This window comes from Protomyctophum bolini, assembly GCF_963924005.1.
Source record: "Protomyctophum bolini genome assembly, chromosome: 5".
Classification (NCBI taxonomy): Eukaryota; Metazoa; Chordata; class Actinopteri; order Myctophiformes; family Myctophidae; genus Protomyctophum; species Protomyctophum bolini.
The window spans coordinates 18,956,301-18,978,487 of NC_137866.1; the positions used below are offsets into that span (position 1 = coordinate 18,956,301).

The following is a 22,187-nucleotide window of genomic DNA, read 5'->3' on the forward strand; positions in this document are numbered from 1 at the left end:
GGGTTTGTCTTGTTTTGTGTCATGTTGTTTTGTTCTTCAGGTATGTATAATAATCAAACATTTTCAGAAGAAAAACATGATTTCCCAGTTTGTTTTATGTGGTATACTCGACTGCATCTGTATTGAGACAGACAGAAGGAAAGCTGAGAGGGAGTCAGTCAGCAAGCTTTGACTGGAGAATCAACAGCAATTTATTTGTCAGATGGTGAGACAAAGGAATCAATCCCAGACCGTCTCTGGGCACAACTACACACTTTTCAGGGAAGGTGGATATTCTTTTACATTACAGAGACAGAATTTGAGACAACACAAGGGGAAAGTATGGGTCATATTTGTTGACATCAGCATTGTCGGTTAAAATTATTTGCCAAACTTTTAGTCTATGATTAGATCAAAATACATTTGGACAATATGTTTATTCTGTTTCTTGAAGACTAGTTTTGCAGGTATAGCCTAAGATGGTCTCTCACTAATAAAGATAACGTTGATTTATGCTCCACAAGAATTTAAAGCTGGAAATTCCAGCTTGAAGTGCTCTGACCAGCTTGGAATAAACTACAATGTTCCATTGTCAGCCCCATCATTATGTATTAGCTTTTTAATCAATTGGCTGAGTTCCTTTTGAATTCTGACATTATCAGGACAAAATTGACCTGTATTTTTAATTACTCTGAGGCAGGTATCTTATACTTTTGAGAAAACTCCTTTTGTTTTGAGTATAAACACGTGAAAATGTCAAGCGGGCACTTTTTGAGCCAGTGATACCTCCATTCAGATGAATACCACAGTTGAGATTTGATGATGTGTTCTCAAAAATTTGGGGCAATGGGCAAGTCAAAATCTTATGGTACACCTGTATTCGAACTTGAAATGTAGCTCAAAGTGCTTTACAGAGAACTTATGGAGAAAAAAGAAAAGAAAATGCATAAAACATTAAAATAATACCAAAAAGACAGTGAACCATGCAAAATAGTGCTTTAAATCTGTCTACAGAGGCTGCCTGTCGTGTAATGCATATACAAGATCGCGACAGTCTCATGCATGCATCGAATATAATCTATTTTCACTACTTTTGGGGGGAAAAAGGGGGGGGGGGGGTCCCATTAAATATATTCGCCTTTAATGAGTAATGTCCAAAAAAGGGATGCCCAGTTGAAAGAAGTTAAAAGGATCTTTTAGACGTCTGCGTCTGGGCACGTAGGCTGTGAATCCAGCTTGGCAGTGTGTCGCAGGTTTGACTCCCAATCCTCCCATCTCTCTGCCCATTTCCTGTCAGTCTTAAAGCCCCAAAAACACGATATATATATATATGCTTATTCTTATAACTGTAGCTGTACTTTGTATAGATAGGCTACAAAAAGTTCCTTAATTGGCACTCTGTTACAGTCCCAGGTGAGGCCAGGTAGCCTGTAGTGTAAACAGTAAACACCTCCCAAAAGGAACAAAGAACAATGATGTATGAGAATCAGGAGGCATAGGAGAAAAAAAGCAGCTGATATCCTTATCAGCCTCCAACCTTTCAACGTGAGATACTGTGATCTTTATCAGGGCCAGTCAAACAAACACTTCCTAATTAAGACACAGCATTGTGATGTAGCAGGTTGAATTAAGTTATTGAGAACAGAGTTCAGCTTTATTTGGTGAAAAGTAGGCTACAGTATAATCATATTATAATAGAATAAATTAGCTGGTCCTGCTTAAGCAACACACACACACACACACACACACACACACACACACACACACACACACACACACGTGTGTATCGTGTCAAGTGTGTAGCACAAAAACATATGTTTAGTGCGTAGCCTACTGTTTTCTCTCTCTCCACTCCAGTCTCCTCCCTCTCTCTCTCTCTCTCTCTCTCCTCACTCACACGCACGCGCAGGTGCTGCTGTATCCGCCCTCCACGCACGCACGAGCTGGGTGGGGGTCAGGAGGAGTGCGCAGGTGCACTGACAACGGGATCTCCGGGATGTGTTCACCGCGCCAAACCAAACCAAAACACCTAACTTTTGGCGTATGGCGCAGGCTTACCTTTTTTTTAAATCCATACCATTGGCACTTATTCTTCGAGCAACACGGTTTAATATCAGTAACTAGCTTTTCTTCCATTAGGCACGCAGCTATTAGGATGGATTAACATTGTTTTTCCTGTGGGGTCCCGGGGACCTAATGATTCGTTCCTCTGGACCGCCGCCCAGGCCGCCGAGGCGTTTCAGGGAACTGATCCGAGTTGGATCGCCTCCACGCCCGTTTCCGCATTCCCACAGGCCGCCGCCGTGGACCGCTCGGGAACCGTGGATGTTTTGATCCGTGATCACAGCAAAGGCGAAAGGAAAACCGGTTCCTCAGGATTCTCTGCTGCTGCTCAACTAGAACTACTGCTGGCGGTGCAGATATGTTAGCTGTGCGAGGAGCGAAAGAGCGTGGAAGGGGGGATTGAATTGTAACTCTGGGCCGGCCCGGGACCAAGCTTTTGTTGGACTAATTTAACCCCCTGAGTGGTACCTCAATTCACCCTACCACCCGATAACATCCCCGCGAGCGATTTATATTATTTATTTATTAAACACCCCTGCGGTTTTTTTTAAATGGTCCGGAATGGAGGATTGCTGTCGCTGCTGTATGCCGTGTCTGAGCCGGCTGTGGAACTGCATTTGGCCCGAGTTCCATTATCCAGACATCACCAGCAACCACAACACGATGACCATCGCCAACGCTGCGGTCGTCAACAACAACTCGCGGCCGGCGGAGATCCGGACCATTTCAGGTGACATCCGCGCTCCGTCGCCCAAGAAGAGGCCGGTGCAGCTGTACGCCGCGCTGTTCGACTTCGAAGCCCGGAGCCAGGAGGAGCTGACGGTGAAGGAGGGGGACAAGCTGTCGGTGCTGGAGAAGCGGGGGGAATATGTGCTCGCCAAGAAGCTCACGGGCTCGTTGGAGTCCGGTCTCGTGCCGGCCAACTACGTGGCCCTGCTGCAGGACGAATTCGCTAAACACAAGTGAGTGAGTGGCAGATAGTGTCACAAAAACAGGTCCAGTTAGCCTACTAAATACACCTGCAGCAGGCTGCATCCCATGCAGCAGCAGCAGCTGTGCGCGAGTACCGCATGTTGCCTTTAATTATGTATTGGTGAACAATGAAAGCTATCCTGGCTTTTATAGTACTGAATATTTCATTCACAAGTTTGTGTGTGGGCCCGAACAACACACACGCACACAAACACACAGCCTGAGCCTAATGTCTTGGCATTAGCTCAGTGCGCAAATTCAGTGCCATGATGACATCTTTGAATTTGAACCAAAATGTACTTGAAACCCCTTTACTGTGTTGAAGCAAAGCCTGACATTTATCATGTTTATGGATGTTCTCTATGCAGCCACAACCCCCCCCCCCCACACACACACACACACACACACAAGACACACACACACACACACACACACACACACACACACACACACACACACACTTTAAACATTTATTGATATCCACATAAAAAGAAGTACAAGAATGCCTTGTACAAAGGACATAAACACTGCCAGTGCAGTCAGATAATAGGAAACCAGACAGTTACAAAGTGCCTTGTATAAGGCAGAACATTGTCACATACAATAATGTTGGCATACTTTGACAGGCAGCAGACATCAATCATGGGTAACTAAAGGAAACAACGCCTCTTCCAAATTGACCGGCTTCCAGGATAATGGCTGATATTGAGCAGCAGTACCTTGCCAACTGTTTGGCCCTCCTTTTGTAGAGGCCAGGCCATTTGATGGCCCCCCTAGGCTACCAAAGATAACAACCAAAAGTTTACATCTGTAGCCTAACTGTGAGATGGCCTGTTCTAGCTGATGATATTTTAGCACTTTAGTTGGGAAGGCTTCCTCTAAGAAGCTGTGATCAACAAAAACACCTCTCCCTATGGTTTCTGTTAGAGAACACAGAATCATCACTACACAGGCTAAACATGCTTGACTTCACAGTAGTATAGCATAATGTTGGACCTGAAAATGGAAGAGAGATCTTTTGATATCAAATGTATTATTTTGTCATGCCTACTTATCCCTTGTATGGGCCCCTATACATGTGGGACGTGGTTGCACTCTCACAAACGCACGGACACACGCACATGCACAGTTTGCACACGTGACGCCCACCATATTGTAATGTGCGACAATGGGCTGTGGATTGTGTTTCTCCCTATCAGCTATATCTCGGAGCAGGAATAATCTATTGTAGGGGCAGCAGCTTCTAAAGGGGAGGTAGCCTTATCTAACCTGACTCCGCCAGATGGGGCAGCAGAGAGGAGGGGGGGGGGGGACCCAGTGTACTCTCTGCTGCCCCATCTGAGTCAGGTTAAGCCTTATCATCCTAATAGAGACTTTATGTGATTAAAAAATAAAGAGACAATATGACGATAATATTGCCATTAACAATAAAGGGACCATATGGTGATAATATGCCACTCGATTTGCCATTCACTTTATGCCTGCTCATACCCTCTATAGGGAGGAGTTTGTCCCAGTATTAATCAGTGTCCGTCCCAACATGCATTTCACTGGTGACATATGATTTGCGCGGAGATGAGTTGTTTTTGACGCAAATTAATGTAATTAAGATGATTGTTAGAATGTTTGGCGTGTGTAATGTGGGGCAGATTGAGGTTGGAGGACAGGGCTGCACGGCACTAGGTTCCGTGAGGCTGTCCGTGCGTTGTGGCGTTGTGAGGAGGCGCTCTAGGCGAGCAGCTGTCTTGCTCTATGCTAGGGAAGGGACAGACTGACTGACTGACAGACAGCGGTTCTTGAATGTAATAGTGAGGAGGCGCTCTAGGCGAGCAGCTGTCTTGCTCTATGCTAGGGAAGGGAAAGACTGACTGACAGACAGACAGACAGACAGACAGCGGTTCTTGAATTTAATAATGATAGCCTAGGCCTACCAGGCTACCACACATATTCTCTTTTGCAAGTTTGTAAAATTACAGACAATGTCCAATGTTCAACCAAAACCTAGCTCTAAACTTTAGGTCTTTACATAGGCTACTATACTAAGAACTAGAAGCTTATACACCTTTGACTATTAACACCTAGTATACATTCATACTGTAACACCACCTCATGAGCAGAACCATTACTAACACCTGCACGCATTCTAACTAAACACAATAGGCCTATATTTGGACTATAATCTAATCTATAATAACAATATTTATAAACAACAATAATTATAAATGGTAAACACCTGTACACTCATACAGTAGCCCACAAGAAACACTTGGAGAGTATACTCCTTGTCACTTCCCACACCTTGTTTCAGTGAAACCAGATAGTCATGGAAGTATGCCAAACGGGCAGGAGCCAAGGAGGCCTGCCCTTCACAAGATGATAAGTAAATATGGGTTAGTTATTCATATCTGTGACAATAGGCAAGACTACACAGCTACAATACTTGATGCCCTTTCACTAAAGATTAATTTCAAGATCGTCTGAATTCTAGGTCAGCTAGGAGGATACTATAAATAAGAGGATGTCTTGATATAAACAATATTATATTCAAGTTCAGGATAAATGGAAAATGACCATTCAAAAAAGGTTTAGAAATGTCTTGTTATTGTTGTGTCAAAATCGTTTTAAAGTTGCATTCAGAAGAGGTAAATAGAATTGTCAAAACGGCAAAAGAAGTGGCAGTGTGTCATGTCTCCCTTTCTATTGTCTATTGTGTTTGTGTGAAGGCAGCACCTAAACTCTGGCTGTTTGAGCAGTAACCTTAGTGATCTCTGATGCGCCTGAACACATTTGGGGCCATGCTTACACCCTCTGAGTTAAATGAACAATGAGGATTAATGTTACTGTGTGCTTTGTCCTATGTATGTCCACATGTTTTGTATAAACAGTTTTTTCACTTGTTTATATACACCCCTATGTTCCCTTGTTCGATCAAACCTCCACTCTTTTATCCTCTCTTCTCTTCATCATAAGTCCATACACTTTCTTATTTATTTCGACTCTATACTTATATCCACCTGTCCATTTATCCATCCTCTGCCTGTCCCTCCATCCCTCTATCTGTCTGTCCGTCTGTAGGTGGTACTATGGTAACATAATCCGAGGTAAAGCAGAGAAGTTGCTGCTTGCTTCCCAAAACAAAGATGGCTCCTTCCTGGTGCGGATCAGCGAGAGTCACAGTGACGAGTACACCATCTCAGGTACATTCTCCTCCTCCACTCGTCCCTTTTCTTCCCTTCTCTGCCTCCTGGGTCTTCATCTCTTTCCTCATCTCTCTTTTCTTTTAAATTCCCCCCTTGCCTGCTTCCCACTGTGTCTGCCCTGTTGTTGTTGTTCAAAATGCCACCTCCCTCCTGCCCTCTTTCACTCCCTCCATCCTTTCTGCCACTTGTTTCTGTCTAATCCTTTCTAGTCCCATGTGGTCCTGTCTGTCTTGCCTCCTCTGTATGTCCCCTTTTCTCTTTTCCTCACCTCTCCTCACATTATCAGTCACACATTCCTTGTCTTGTTGTCTCAATCATTCCCTCTCTTCTTTCTGTCTCCTATTTCACCCGCTTATCTCCCCATTCCTTACCCTTCTTCCTCCTTTGTGTTTCACTCTTTCTATTGGTTCTTTCTCCCCCTTAATTTCTTTCTTTCTTTCCTGTCCTCTGCCCTTTCCTGTCGCCCTCCATTACCCTTCAATCTCTCAAGGTCTTTAGCTGCCGGCGCCCACCTTCAGCTCTCTCTCTTTCTCTCTACAGTACATCCTTTCTCCTCCCTCGTTCAATTATATTTGTCCTTCCACCACAGTCATTTGTTTTCATTTTATGCCTCCCCATCCCTTCTGCCACACTTCTACTGGCAGTAATAGACCTCCCCCTGTCTCTGTTTGACAGCCTGTCTGTCCATCTGTCTCTGAGTGTCTCTGTCTCTCTCTTCAAGGTCTTCTTAGGTCTCAGGGGTTTACACCTTCTGTTTTCTCTGCCCTTGCTTCTTTGTGTGTGTGTGTGTGTGTGTGTGTGTGTGTGTGTGTGTGTGTGTGTGTGTGTGTGTGCGCGTAATTCTTGAACCCCCTCAAACACTTACACCAATAGAGTAGTACATGCATGTTTACTATGTTATCTATCTGCTCTACAATGCCCTTGGAGTGGGGGAGGGGCTTCAGAGTGCTGAGTAGTACTGTAGTACAGACTGTGTTTGATTAATGGTTAAGAAATGGCTTTGTCAGATAGATGTCATTTTTTATCATACTGTGTGTGTGTGTGTGTGAGTGAGTGCTTCGCCTTTATGTTTAATTATCTTGAAGGGGGTTATTTTTACTAACTACCGGCGTGGAGTATATATTATCCTGTTTATTACACGGCTACTTCAATTCAATTTTCGGATACTGCATTGTGTATTTCCTGCTCCAAATGTTTTAAAAAAACATTCTTGAGACTTGAGAGCAATGTTTAGTTGTAAATGACATGGTGTGTTTGTGTACATGGCTCTCATGTTGGATACGGCACAAAATCGTGCAGCGCAGATTGATATGAGCAGGTGCACTGAGCCTTTGATTAGACAGCGGTCTGTTACTGAGCCCAGCGGTCATTATCCAGAAATAACACAGTGCTGAATTCAGTGATTGACCAATCAGAACCAAGCGTTCGATCAAGCCGTGTAATAAGTAAGCGATAATACATGCACAATAGATGTCCCAATATACTGTAGGAAAATAACAGAAGAGGTTGGGGTGTGACGTTCTTTATTGTCATATCAGGACACTTCAGTGTGCATTATCACACTTATACCATAGCACTTACACACATACCACTTACCAAAGAAAGAAACGTGTAATTATAATATTAATAATGTATGTGTCCCCTATAAACAAAAGCTGTATTGTCCTTGGTAAACACTAGTGGTTACCAACAACAAGAGAGTTGCTACAAACAAAGAGCTACTACAGTTTGTTTATTAGTTTTAATAGTTTAATTTATGCAGTTTAATACATCCTGAGCATTGATTAAGAACAGAGATTAAATGAATTGCTTTTATTTCAATGCAAATTCGTCACAAGTTCACAACCCTGGAATACTGACCTTCTAATGTACACACGTACACTTCTCTTGCTTGCTACATATTCCTGTTTAGTGTATTTGTGTATTGTATGTGCAGTTGTATTTCTTTTTTGCTACTGTGTTATTCATGTTGTGGAGTGTACCGAGACCCCCTAGGGGTGGTGATGCATTATGAAAATAAAATAAACACAAAAAATGAACTGATGAAACGGCTAGTTGAAGTTGAATTTCACTGCAGAACCATTGTGGCTATTTGTGGCCGTGGCATACTGCAGTGGTTTTCAAGCCTTTTCATATTACCAAGGCCCATTATTTAATCGGTATTTGAGCCACAGACCACAATTTGATGAGATTTAGCCACGCAGACCCAAAACTAAGGGATATTGTTGGTTAAAGTTTTTCCACAATTCCGTGCCGTATTGATGTTGGTACCACAGGAGAGACGGGTGCATTTTGATCAAAATGTTGTAAATTAAGTAATGCAGATGTTTAACAATAATTTAACTCTTGAGAGTGTAAAATGAAACCAAATGGACCCGTTACATTTTACACTCTCAAGAGTTAAAGAACTATAAGGGTCCATTTGGTTACCAACTTTCCATCATTTAGCTGGGGGCCACCTGGAACCCCCCCAAGGACCACCGGTTGAAAACCACTGGCATACTGTAAGGTCTCCTAGTGACCGGCGGTCTCTCCTCTGTCCTCTGCAGCCAGGAGCGAGGGAAAGGTGTACCACTTTAGAATCCAGCGCTCCACCATCGGGGCCTACTTTGTCTCCGACAAGATCTCCTTTGGCACGCTGGGAGAGCTCATCTCCTACTACCAGAAGAACTCCCGCAGTCTGGGGGTCGCCTTGGAAGAACCCTGCGCTCAGCAGGTAGGGTCACTCTCACACACTACACACACAGGAAAATAAATCCTAGATACCTCCATATCATCGCTGTCTTGGACAGAAACCTTGTATGTCCAAAAAGGTTACTTACAGAAACACTGATGTATGTTCAACAGACACCCTGCATATTGGGCACATGTGTACACTTGGAGTCACAAATAGGCACCCACACAATCACTGACTCAAATGCACAGAGTCACATGCATGCTAAATTTACTGAAATGAATTGGCTCACATGTGACGTGGTGTGTGCACACACCACGTCACATGTGGCGTGGCATGTGCACACACCACGTCACATGTGGCGTGGTGTGTGTGCACACACACACACACACACACACACACACACACACACACACACACACACACACAGCATCAACAGGAGAGCAGACAGTGTGGTGAAGTGAGTGATTAGTAGACTGAGCTTTACTTACAGGGACATGTCGTAATTATGAATCATGCTCTCTCTGCTCTCATTAGGTTTCTGTCTTGGCACTTTAGTTAATCAAAGAGGCAACTCATTAATATTCAAAGTTGCCGCAGTATCTTCATGACTCGGCCAGTTTGTAGTCTGGGGCGTGTCGCATATGGACAAAAGAAGATATACAATATTTTTGAGCTATTACCTCTATCAATACTGTGACAACAATATCATTTATGATGATGATGAAGTGATTAGAACCAGAAAAAGACAACACACATCACGATATTATGATATCCAAAACCCAGGTTATATCTAGTCTCAACTGTATGCCTTTGTTGTGACCAATGTTAAATTACGTCTCTCCACTGTAACGCCCCAAAAAGAAAAGGCCAGTTGCACTAAGCCAGCCGTTATGTCTCTATTCACTACTCAATAAATGGTGTAAACTACAGGAATGAGTGCTATCGGGTCAAGGGGAACAGCGTGGCTCCAGTGTAGATCTCAGAATTCCATGTGACATCAGTCATCTGTGATATCAAATTTTGGGCGAGGTTTCAGAGCGTTCACGAGCTCGTTGACTTCCATTGTATCGTTGAAGTTAAATATTTTTAAAATAATTTGCTTTGTGGTGTTCGTATTTATCTGTTGTGTGAAAAAAAGAATTGAATGCACACAAGACAATGGCGAAACAAATTCCTATGCGTGTACAGACAATGGCTATTAAAGGAATCTGAATCTGCTAGATTAGCTATGGACCGACAAATGGACCGACACACACAAACACAAATACTAGTGGCGCGACAGCTGCGGCTTTCTGTCACTGTGCACCAGAACTCTGGTGCTGATCTGTCCAGCTGACAACTAGACTCCTACAGAGCGAAACCGTGAAAAAGTCCAAATTAGCAATTGAGTCATTACAGAGAAGTGGCAGTTTAATGAGCCATGTGTTGTTTTCTATATTCATGGGTTACAGTTTAAAAGAGGGCATATTTGGGGCAGAAGTAATCCGATAATTGAATTACATGGAACATTTGAAGAACAAAAAATAAAACGGAAGAAAATTAAGCTGTTTTCAAAGCTGTGAAAAGAACCAGAATAATTAATTTATGTGGATGATAAAACTAACAGAGAGAATTCAGAGGATAACCAGAGGGTATATGTGCATGTTTGCACAATTATTCACTGTCAAAAATGTAATATTTCTGAGAAAGAACCCCAGGAGACTAAAACACCACAACCAGCCTTAAGTTTTACACAGTAAAATGCTTAGTGTTACAGGTCCATTCAGTCATTATTGTACACTATTTGAGTTATTTTAATACAGAGGATTTGACAGTGTGCATTTAGTTTCTTTCTGCAGTGCGACAGAAGAAGCACCCCCACAGTGGAGTATTTTTAAGTCAAGGATTAACACACACAGGGGCTCAGTCAGTACCTTAGAGAGAACTAGAAGAAACCTTTCTCTGTCATTCCTAAAGGACACCTACGGTACTCTACTGTAATTACCGGGATTCTTACAAGTTGCAGTGGTGATCTGAATCCAGGAACACGTGAATTAATGTAAAACATAAATTGAACCAATTAACAAAGGATTACCAATGATTATAGTACACGGACACGCTGGTTTCATATGGTGTGTATTATGCTTACAAGAGGAGACCTATTTGTCATTATCTTTAATCTCAGGATTTGTAATGTCTGTTCATGTCCTGGGGCAGTGCATACTGAATGTCGCTGAATGTTTTTTTCTTTTCAGAATGTTCACCTATTTTGGTCAAAAGTTTGCCTATATTTATGCCAACTGTTACCCTATTTTCACAAAAGGTTTGCCTATACAAAAAATTACAAACATGTATTTCACGTACTGTATTGAGGCATGCCTCGATTAGGGCATGAGGGTTCATGTGGTTAATTATGTTTTACACCGAAGGGATTCACTTCTCATTTGGCAGCAGACCCAAACACTGCATTTTTCAATGCATACAGTAGAGACCTGTTAAATTATTGTAATTATGAATATGCAGCATGAGACGAAGATGTGATGGCAAAAAAAAACTAAAATGACTCTTAGAAAAGATGCTGATATCCCCAAGGATTCAGTGAGTGAGCAGGTAGGTACAATATGTAGGTCAGTACGACATTCTGCCAGCCAAAACTTTAGGGACAGTACAGTAGGGAACTTGGTTGACAATTCTACACGCTCACTATTGTATAATAGAAACACAATGAATGCTGAACTTGGAGTAAGATTTTGTTTCACAAAGGATTTGACATAAAGAAATGTTAATAATCTTTTCTTTTTTTTTGTCATCAAAGTTTTTTAATGATTTTCAATAAAGCATACAAAATTCACATGACTTACACAAAAGAAAAAGACAAGAAAAAACAAACGAAAAACAAAACACAACTAGCAGTCAAAAAAAAGAAAACCCCTGGACAACACCCCTCCACACTCGTTGACACTCGTGGAGAAATGTTAATAATCTTAATTGAGTTGCTAAATTGCTCACTTAATTGATCTGTCGCAGTAAAAGGGAACATTGTAGCATTACTGTATAACTTCAAATATATGGGAAATTATAAAGCATATCTGAGAAGAATCTCCACATCGCACCGTACCAGTAGGCATACCTTAGGCTTGTTAGTGGCCGTTCGCCACTGTTCCAGCAACTAGCTTGGATTCAGATGTCACCAGACAGGTAGGCAGAGAGATCCAGTTGTCTGGCAACGGGAGACTAGTTTTGTTCCTTTGTGCCCAGTTGCTCGTGATAACAGTTAAGCATGCAAGTATATGTGATGAATATAGATTATCTTATCTCCCAGGCATTCATGGTAGTTTATTATATCCATAGCCCTATTTAGCCACAAAGATGAGGTGAAAATAGCATTTTGAACAATGCAGCAAATATCAGATGTCGCCCTCCCAGTCTTTTTATCATTCCCCTCAACCAGGGCAAATTAATGCGGTGTATGTGATCGTGCTGTGTACACAAAAATAACTACATCAATTTGTAACTCAAAGTTCTTACAAATCTGAGTTACAAATGAACCGTGAGGAATGGAGGATTATATTGTATTGTGTAGTCTTTGGAGAGAAGAGTTCAGTGATTGGTGGCTTTTTCTTTCTTCTTCCTTGCAGACCACAGTTTGAGGCTCAGTTACCATGTGACCATGGACACAATCTGAAGCTACTCACTAAACTGTCACATGCACACACATACCGCACGCACGCACATACGGACACACACACACACACACACACACACACACACACACACACACACACACGCACACACTTACCGTAGGCCACATAGATATGCACACATACCCATATAGCAAGTGCATTTGCATACGTTACTGTCTATGATGATTCATCCCATTTGTTTTAATTTCACACTTTTTTAGATCTATTCATTTCAAATGCTGAGTTTTAAATGCATACTTTTAATATTGATTTATTATTAAATGTAGAATTATTTATTCCAATCACCAGAACAAACATTTGTTATAGATTGCTTTGATTTTATGAATGCACTATTGGCTGATTGTACCTGTGCCTTTTCTTAAAGCTTTTGGAAAATTGCCATTCGCATTTTGTCTGCTAAGGAACACTACCTGCCCGGCTCCTGCTATTTTTTTAAAATGGTGCCACTTTTTACTACGTATTTAACCATGCACTTAAGACCTATGCACATGGTGTATGATGAAAATCTGACCTGCAAGCTCATAACTTAAAAATAATCTGAAAATAATGTCAAATAAAGTACATGTGACACAACATGTACAAGTACATGTTGTGTATACAATCTGATTCACAACAATAACACTGAGATACTTGAAATGTTTAACCCATCGATGCCTGAGGCCAAATCTGGAAACGCCTTCTAGGGACCTTTTTTTTTTAATAGTTTTGTTGCTTAAACTAAGTAAACGAAGACAATTTGTCTTTTATTTGTATTTATTAGACAATATCTAAGTCTTTTTAACTTGTTGATTGCTTGATGTGCTCTCACTTGAAAATCATTCATTTCATTCATATTATTTATTTCATTTTATGTCAAAGTGCTTAATCACTAGAACATGTTGAGTAGCATGAGATTGTGTTCTTATTTGTTAAGGAATAAATTTGTCACATCCGTTTTTGATGTCCGCTCCCATTTATTCATACAGGAGATTGACGATAATTCCATCCATCCATCCATCTGTTCATTCATATATTCACTCACCCACACGTATTCCACAATATTGCCAAACATTAAAATTGGACACACGGGGAATGTATGTATAGTATATTCCCAAATGCTTATATTACTAGGCACGGTATTTTAAAGTGTACAATTGTCAACAATATAGAAAAATGTGCTTATTGTCAAAACAGCTCCCTGTTGCTGCCCCGCCTCCACTCAAAAGAGTGCGATTTGACATTAATGTTTGTATCTAGTTGACATAAACGCAAGTGTACCCAACACCGGCATTGTTGGGCACTCCTGTTTTGCTGTGGATTTTGAAAATACTTCTCCCAGCTCCACAAAGCCTGACTGTACAGAGCCACAGACATTCATAGTGCTTTCAAACCTCAGTCTTTATGATGTTTGAAAGTGTACATGTAGTATGTATAGGTGGCCCCGGGGAGGTTGGAATAGTGGTTTGACTGCCGCATAACGCAGGTTCCCAGATTCAATCTCTGCTGCCTGTGTCCCTGTCAAGCTGACACTGAATCTGCTCACTCAGCAGTAAGTCCTTCTGAATAACGGCATCAGCTAAATGTCTGGAATAAAATATCATGTCAAATATACTCCTGTGCACTTTGTATCAAATACCACTGAAACCCTCCGTCTTGTTTCTCTCAGTTGTCCTACACCGGAAAATCCTCAGTGTTCATTTAACTTTGCGACTGTACAAATGTAACCAAATGGACCCGTTGGCGTCCATTTGTACTCTATTGAGTGACAAATTGATAATGATCACCGAGCATTTTGCTTTGTACTTGACCCTGCAAAGGCTAGCAGCTGAAAGCATTTCTGTGTGTTTTTTTCTTTTAAATGCCACCAGTCAGCACTTGGCTTTAGTTGTTATATAAACAAAACTGATACCCCTGAAAAGCTTGGAGAAAGCATGAATCCTGTGTTTATTTAAGGCCGGTTAAGATTTTGCTCTGAGCAATATTTGTGGCATAGTATGAGATGAAAAATAAAACTACTCTGACTGTCACTTTAAAATAATCAGTCCATGAATTTAGCTTTGTAAGCTGTCCTAATTGATATAAATGATATGGAGCCATCTTCAAGCTGTGGAACCTTTAAACAGGGGCTTGTCTTAACATATTGCGGAATTCAACTGTAAAACGTTCTCTTGTTGTTATTTTAGCATAATAAGTAAACTGAAAATAACTTGATTCCAATGTCTTCAGATAGACTGTGGGTGTATAAAGCATTAGGCCCGAGCACAGAAGTCCCTCCTTTGAAAAGAGAGCTTGCACAACACAATCTTCTAATCCCAACAGAGAAAGTCAGCAGAGAGATGAAACGGAATATTAACAAGGTTTAGTCAGAATACTAATGAGGTCAGGCTGAGTTACGACCGGATGTACAGTAAATGCTTTATAGGATCAGGATGTGTGTGTGTGTGTGTGTGTGCACTGACAAAATGTATAGTGCATTATTATTAACACTCAGGATTTTACAGTGTACATACATGCTTAGTTAGAACCTCTGTCATGGACCACTTGATTTAAAATAAATGGTTGAAAGAGTCTGATAGCAACGATGGCGTGTGAAGTGAACACATTTGTTTGGTCTCTGTGCAGAGGGAGCTGTTTGACATGGAACCCTGGGAGAGGCCCAGAGAGGAGTTCAAAATGCACCGCAAGCTGGGAGAGGGACACTTTGGAGAGGTGTGGGAGGCCGTATGGACCACGGAGAACAAGAGAGTGGCCATTAAGATGCTCAAACAAGGTATGGATATGGATAGACAAATGGGATGGATGGATAGGATTAGATCGGTGGATGGGTGGTTGCTTGGATGGATGGATCTATAGAAATGATGGATGGGTAGATACGGTAGATAAGATTGACAAATTGATATACTGTAGATGGGTGCCTAGATGGACATAGGGTGCATAGGATGACTGATTTAATGGACAGATAGGATGGATTAATGGATTCCTTCCCTCTCCTCCTCCTCTCTGCTCCTCCCCAGAGGACACAAAGCAGGAGGAGTTTGTAAAGGAGGTCCAGGCATTGAAGAACCTCCACCATCCCAGGCTGATCCAGCTCTTAGCTCTGTGTTCCAGAGGAGAGCCCGTCTACATCGTCACCGAACTCATGACCAAAGGCAGCCTCAAAGCCTACCTCATCTGTATGTTGCGCGCGCACACACACACACACACACACACACACACAGGTGCATAAAGCAAGAGCTGGGAGCCAGAGGGAGGAGTGCTCAGGTGCACTCACGCTCGTAGCCTCAAGCCCTACTCAAACTACGTCACATACAGTAATTTCCACCCAGTAACTTGAAACAAATCAGAGATAAGATAAAGGTCCGTCTGGCCTGGTACATTCCTGGAATTAATCTGATTCTGTCATTCACTACACAGTGACTCACAGTCGCAAAACAGGCTCTATAGAGGGTATGCGTGTGACGTCGTCATCATACCCGGAAGTTATGCGGTAATTACCCACAACAAACATACCGTAACAATTACATACACACCACAAGACAATAAAGGTCACGTAAAAAAAGAAAGAAAGGATAACAATCCATTAAATTGCAGGCCAGTTAATTGAAATTACAGTAATTGATCAAGTGTCTTTTAAGGAGCTTCTTAAAACTAGCCTTACTGGTTGCTTCAGTGATCATAGTTGGTAGCTTGTTCCATATACAGTAGTAATTGCCCTTACATGATCTGCACACTACATTTGTTCTGGGTTTTTGTTTAACCATGTGACCCCTAGTAACCTGCCTGGCAGCATGGCTATGACGATCTCTCACATACTGCATTTGTGAGCACAGACAAACTGGTTGTTTACTATGACAAATATTCCAAAAGAAACTCACACAATTGCATGACCAACCTCTACCTCTACTCTGAGCATGCAATATCTCAGTACTCTGCCTCACAGTACACTCAATGGACAGTGATCCCGTGCAAGGTTTGCAGCTTTATTCTGAGCTATTTGAAGCTTAGACAGATGAGACACACACATAATAGAGGTGAGATAGTGCTAGTGAATGTGTCACTAGACACTAACACTCTAGAGCCTGGGATAAAAAACAAGGAACACCTTTTAATGCATGCTATTCCTCTACCCATTGAGTGATGGGCACAACTGATTATCCTCCGTAATGTCTAGCAGTGAAAATAATATTACATACTACTATGAAAACTATGCAAAACCTGTCAGTCCGTCCGTCCGTCGCGCCTCGTGACACATTCCATATATGGCCATCAGTCCGTCACGCCCGTGACACGCTCCATATTTGGCCATCAGTCCGTCACGCCCGTGACACGCTCCATATATGGCCATCAGTCCGTCACGCCCGTGACACGCTCCATATTTGGCCATCTCCATATATGAAGATCACGACAATGACCTCAAGTGGTGATAATGGCAGTTAACCAATAAATACATACATTACATGATCCATTAAGATATATACACACACACACACACACACACACACACACACACACACACACACACACACACACACACACACACACACACAGAGAGAGAAACATGTTTATATAATCACAGACATCAGCCTCAAGGCCTGCATTAGTGGTAGATCAAACACAACAATGTATATTCTTGACTTGCACACGCACGCACACACGCACTCACGCACACACACACACACACACACACACACACACACACACACACACACACACACACACACACACACACACTCCTCATGCATATTACATACAGGCATGCACATTATGCCAGAAGACATGGAATTAACCATGCATTATGCAGGAAGACATGTGCCCACCCACATGCACAGCGCGCTCGTGCGCACGCACACACACACACACACACACACACATGGTAAAATACTGTCAAAGCTGTCAGTCCAACAGATCATTTTAAATGATGAATATTCAAATAATGTGGGGGGGGGGGGGAAACGTTCTTAGGTATGTTATAATTAAGCGACGAGGCACACATAGCAAGGCAAAATGGAGATGCTGCTTCCATAGACAGAATATAATTATCATTGACATTACACCGATCCGTATGCTAAATAACACCTGCACTGCTACTGTGTGTGACTTTGCTGCAGCGGCAGAGGGCCAGGTGCTAACGTCAGCCCATCTGATCTACATGGGCAGTCAGATATCAGAGGGGATGGCCTATCTGGAGGATCGGCACATCGTTCACAGAGACCTGGCAGCGAGGAACATCCTGGTGGGGGATGACCTGGTCTGCAAGGTGGCCGACTTCGGACTGGCAAGAATTATTAAGGTTTGGGGAGTGTGTGTGTGTGTGTGTGTGTGTGTGTGTGTGTTAGGGCTGCAACTAACTATTATTTTCATCGATTCATCTGCCGATTATTTAATCGATTAATCGGATTATGACACTTATTTAGCTATCACCTTAAAAATATATTTTAGGTTATAATTTATGTTCCAACTAATAAAACATATAATTAATTCAAATTTTCATTTGATTAGCTGCTGATTAGGCTGCTATTCAAATTAAAGACAAACTGAAGAGAGATGGATCACTCCTCTTTAGTTTAGTTACACTTGGAAAAACTATGGTTAAGTGGGAAATCACCTACTGTATGATAAATTGCAAAAAACTCTAGTGATTAGTTGCCGATTCGATTATTCGATTACTAAATTAGTTGACAACTAATTGAATAATCGATTAGATTACGATGAATCGTAGCAGACCTAGTGTTTGTGTGTGTGTGTGTGTGTAAAGGGGCAGCGGTGGCCGAACGGTTTGCGGAGCGGTCTTGATATCGGAAGGTCGCTAGTTCGTATCCCCGGACCGGCACGTTAAAATTACCACCGCTGAAGTGCCCTTGAGCAAGGCATTGAACCCCTACCATGAAATGTTCTATGAGCAGGGCCTGGCTGTAAACAAGTTCTTGAGCTTAGTCCAGTTACCCTGGGTAAATATAGTAACTTTGCTTTGCTTTGTGTGTCGATATGACTGGTAATAAGGGCATATTCCGATACTGGTATCGGGACATCTCTAGTACAGCTAATGTTACAGTATGTACTGTAATGTATGTATGACTGTCCTGTGTGCCTCCAGGACAGCGTCTATACAGCCAGCCGTAGCACTAAGATCCCAGTGAGGTGGACCGCTCCGGAGGCTGCACTGTACCAGAAGTTCTCCGTCAAGTCAGACGTCTGGTCGTTTGGTGTGTTGCTCTATGAGATGATGTCACGGGGGAAGATGCCCTATGATGGTAAAAAACACTGAACATTTTTGTTCATCTATCCACCGATACTGTGTGTGTGTGTGTGTGTGTGTGTGTGTGTGTGTTTATTGATTCATTGTTACTGTGTGTAAACAGTATGTGTGTGTGTGTGTGTGTATACTGTACATGCATGTTTATGGATTGATTGCTTTTAGCCACATGAACGTCATAATAGGTGAGTTCAAATTGCAATAGTTGCAACATGTTGTGACCTTGTAAATCTGCTATTTTCAACAAAGTACGTAGGGTTGCTTGCTTCACACATTGGGTTTGATGCTGCATATTGGCTGAGAAGAGAGGGAGTACATTCAGTAATCTGAAGCAGGCTTGGATTTGATTTAGTGTTCACTGTAAAATCTTGATTGTTAGTCTAACGGATTTAAAATTTATTTGAATTCAAACACAACATATCGGGCCATCATTAATTAAACAAGGATCCAGAGGATACCGCTTAAAACCATGACTAAAACACATTCCAAAGTAATCCTCAATGTCAGAGACTGTCGGGGTGCTCTTTTATCATTTTTATATGTATATCATATATCATCTCATACTGGCCAATCAGAATGCCTGTTGCCACAAATTTACGTCATATTTGGCTGACATTTGACCTAATTTCTCCATTCATTGTCGATGGCAAATATGAGACGTGTGGGGACAAGAGGACGTACATTTTCCCTTCATTGTCAATGGCATTTAATGTTTGTGTTGCGGACATTTCGTGGGAACAAAAGCTGTATATAGGAGGGGCTAGTGCCCCTCAAAAACAAAGTCCATATATGGGCATTACCAGATGTGTTGTTTCAGTGCGACCTCGCCCTTTAGGTCGTCTTACTCGTAGTAAATCATCTTGATACGGGTGTTAGACTCCGGCAGAATAGTAGTTTGCTTTACGATCTATGTTGGCCTGTTAAATAATAAGTCACATAATGAGCATAGTGGCAATAATGACTTGGGGCCAATTCATACTCCTATTTTAGAGCTGAATAAAAGTCGGTTCGGCTCTGTAGAGCATACAATTTGACGTCATTTGAGGTTCAGGGGGGGCGGGTACCGTCCTAAAGTCGACTCTTCGGTGCTACTGACATTTTCTGACGAGCGCCCGAAATCATTTCGGCACTACAGTGCCGAAACAGCGGTAAAATAGGAGTATGAATCGGCCCTTACGCTGTCTCTCTGCTCCTCTTGCCTTCTTCTATTCCCTTTTTTAATTCCCCCTCATGTCTCTCTGTCAGGTAAGAGCAATAAGGAAGTACTGGAACTCCTATCATCAGGTTTTCGGCTGCCGTGTCCGACCCGATGCCCCCAGAACATCTACCGAATCATGATGGACTGCTGGACCCCTGAACCCTCCAAGAGACCTTCTTTTCATGCCCTGCACAGCCAGCTGGACTCCATCTATGCCCGGATATACTTCAAGACCATAGAGGTGTAGAGAGGATTATTATTGGACTTCCACTATGTGTCAGAGAGAAATAGAAAGGAGGAGAACAGAGAGTATAGGCCGGGGGATGGCGGTTCAGAAGAGGCTTTGAGAATGTGACAGAGGGACAGCAAAGTTCTTCTATTCACACTAAGGATTTTATTTTAGAAACGGCAAGTGGAGTAGAGAGAGAGAGGGAAGAGAGAAAGGTAGTGAAAATTGAACTTGGCTCAGTTTTCTACTCATCACACAATGACGTGATTTATAACAAGAGAGGAGGAAGAGGACTGTTCTTCCTCTTTACTTTGTTTAAATATCTCATAGGGGAAGGAGAGAAAGGCTGGACATCCCTCCAAGAGCGCAGGAAAAGCCCAGTGAAAGACACGAATATGAAGGAAGTTGATGGAGTAGAACAGGACAGGACAGGAGAGGAGAAATGAAGACGCCATGTGAATAATACTGCACTCGTACCAAACTAACCACTCGGAACACTCACACTCATGCTCACAGCACAAAACTTCTATGGTTTTATACCCCAAGCTGTGATTTGTACACATTTTTCTAAATTGTATTTTATTATCTATGTGCCATGTCTGTGGAGCCACACAATGAAATATAAGGACGGGTCAAGATTTGAAAGTGACCCGTCCGTGGACTCCGGTGTCCAACGTTGAATTTACTTTATGTGCAATAATTCAGTGCTTCCTGGGTCATGTGACTGTCGAGCTTACAGAGTGTTTACTCGCCAGACTTAATTTACAGGGGTTTTTTGGCCAATGGCAGCGCAGTATAGCCTGTAGCTATGAAAACCAATTTCTGTTTTTTTTCCTTTTGTCTATTATTTTTATATTTTCACTTTCACTGAGAAACCTCTGCAATAACAAATAGCTCTAATGGGCCATAATGCTATATGTATGTATTTCTATGAATAGGACTCTGTTATGGTGTTCGCTCAGCTACCGGCCCGCTGTCACGGACAGTCACAACTTGAGTGCCTATGTTTACACTCCAGAATCTGAACACACTGAAGAACTTGCAAACTGTGGACTACGAAGAACTACACAAAGCCACTGGGACCGCACAGAGACCTAACCATAGTAGCCAGAGGAGGTTTTTAATGGGTCATTCAGGGGTGGGAGGGGGTTGTGCCAAAAAATATGATTTTGCAGTGTTGTTTTAAAACGATGCAATTAGCCAACAATGCAATTTTGGACGTCCTATGCATGGTATTTATAGAAGATGAAAGCAAGTGAAGTGAAGGAAACTTGAGCCATAAACATCAAAAACACCAAAAGATGAATTTAGGGCTGCATGCAATTTGGTACCAACCAGAATGGATGGGAAGTATATTAATAAAAGTATTTTTAGGTTTTATTTTGTCATGAGTGGAGCTTTGATTTCAACAGAAGCTAAATCTATATTACAGACAGTTGAAGTAAACTAGGTAATCATGAGTGCATGAACCTTCAACCCTGTCAGTTATTTTATGAGCCTTTGTATTCTTCTATCCAGTAAGCTTTTATATCAGATATGCTCATGTGCGTGTGTGTACGTGCACCAGCGGGTGGGTGTCTGCCTCTCCCTCCAGAAGTGAGACCATTAAGCATCGCTGGACTCTACAGCCCTAAAGACGAGTTTGTTTTGATGCTACTCTGCAGTGGTATTTACTCCTGTGTGACCATAACAGAGTATAACTGGTGGCGCACGTGCTTTGATATATTCTTGCTCCAAGTTAAGACTTGAGACTTAACTTGAGAGGACAGAGGTGTGCATAACTGTGCCGTGTGGCTCATCGCTGACCACAGCATTGCACCACCATTGCATGTCAGCTACTGAGTTAGTTTGAATATAGTCTCTTGAGACGGACTGTCAAAGGAACTCATGTCAAAGGAAAAAAGGGCGCGGTTTCTCCTTTATTTGCCGATGGGTTCTCAGATTGGTTTGAAT

The 22,187-nt window shown here is 42.2% G+C and overlaps 1 protein-coding gene across 1 annotated transcript; it reads left to right on the forward strand.

Annotated features, from left to right (window-relative positions):
• Positions 1-1,974: 1,974 nt before the first annotated feature.
• srms (src-related kinase lacking C-terminal regulatory tyrosine and N-terminal myristylation sites) lies at positions 1,975-21,573 on the forward strand. Its single transcript, XM_080762677.1, has 8 exons — positions 1,975-3,005; positions 6,091-6,212; positions 8,765-8,931; positions 15,177-15,324; positions 15,569-15,727; positions 17,663-17,844; positions 18,649-18,805; positions 20,053-21,573. The coding sequence occupies exons 1-8, from the start codon at positions 2,605-2,607 to the stop codon at positions 20,250-20,252; spliced, it is 1,536 nt and encodes a 511-aa protein (XP_080618803.1). The 5' UTR covers positions 1,975-2,604; the 3' UTR covers positions 20,253-21,573.
• The last annotated feature ends 614 nt before the right edge of the window (positions 21,574-22,187 follow it).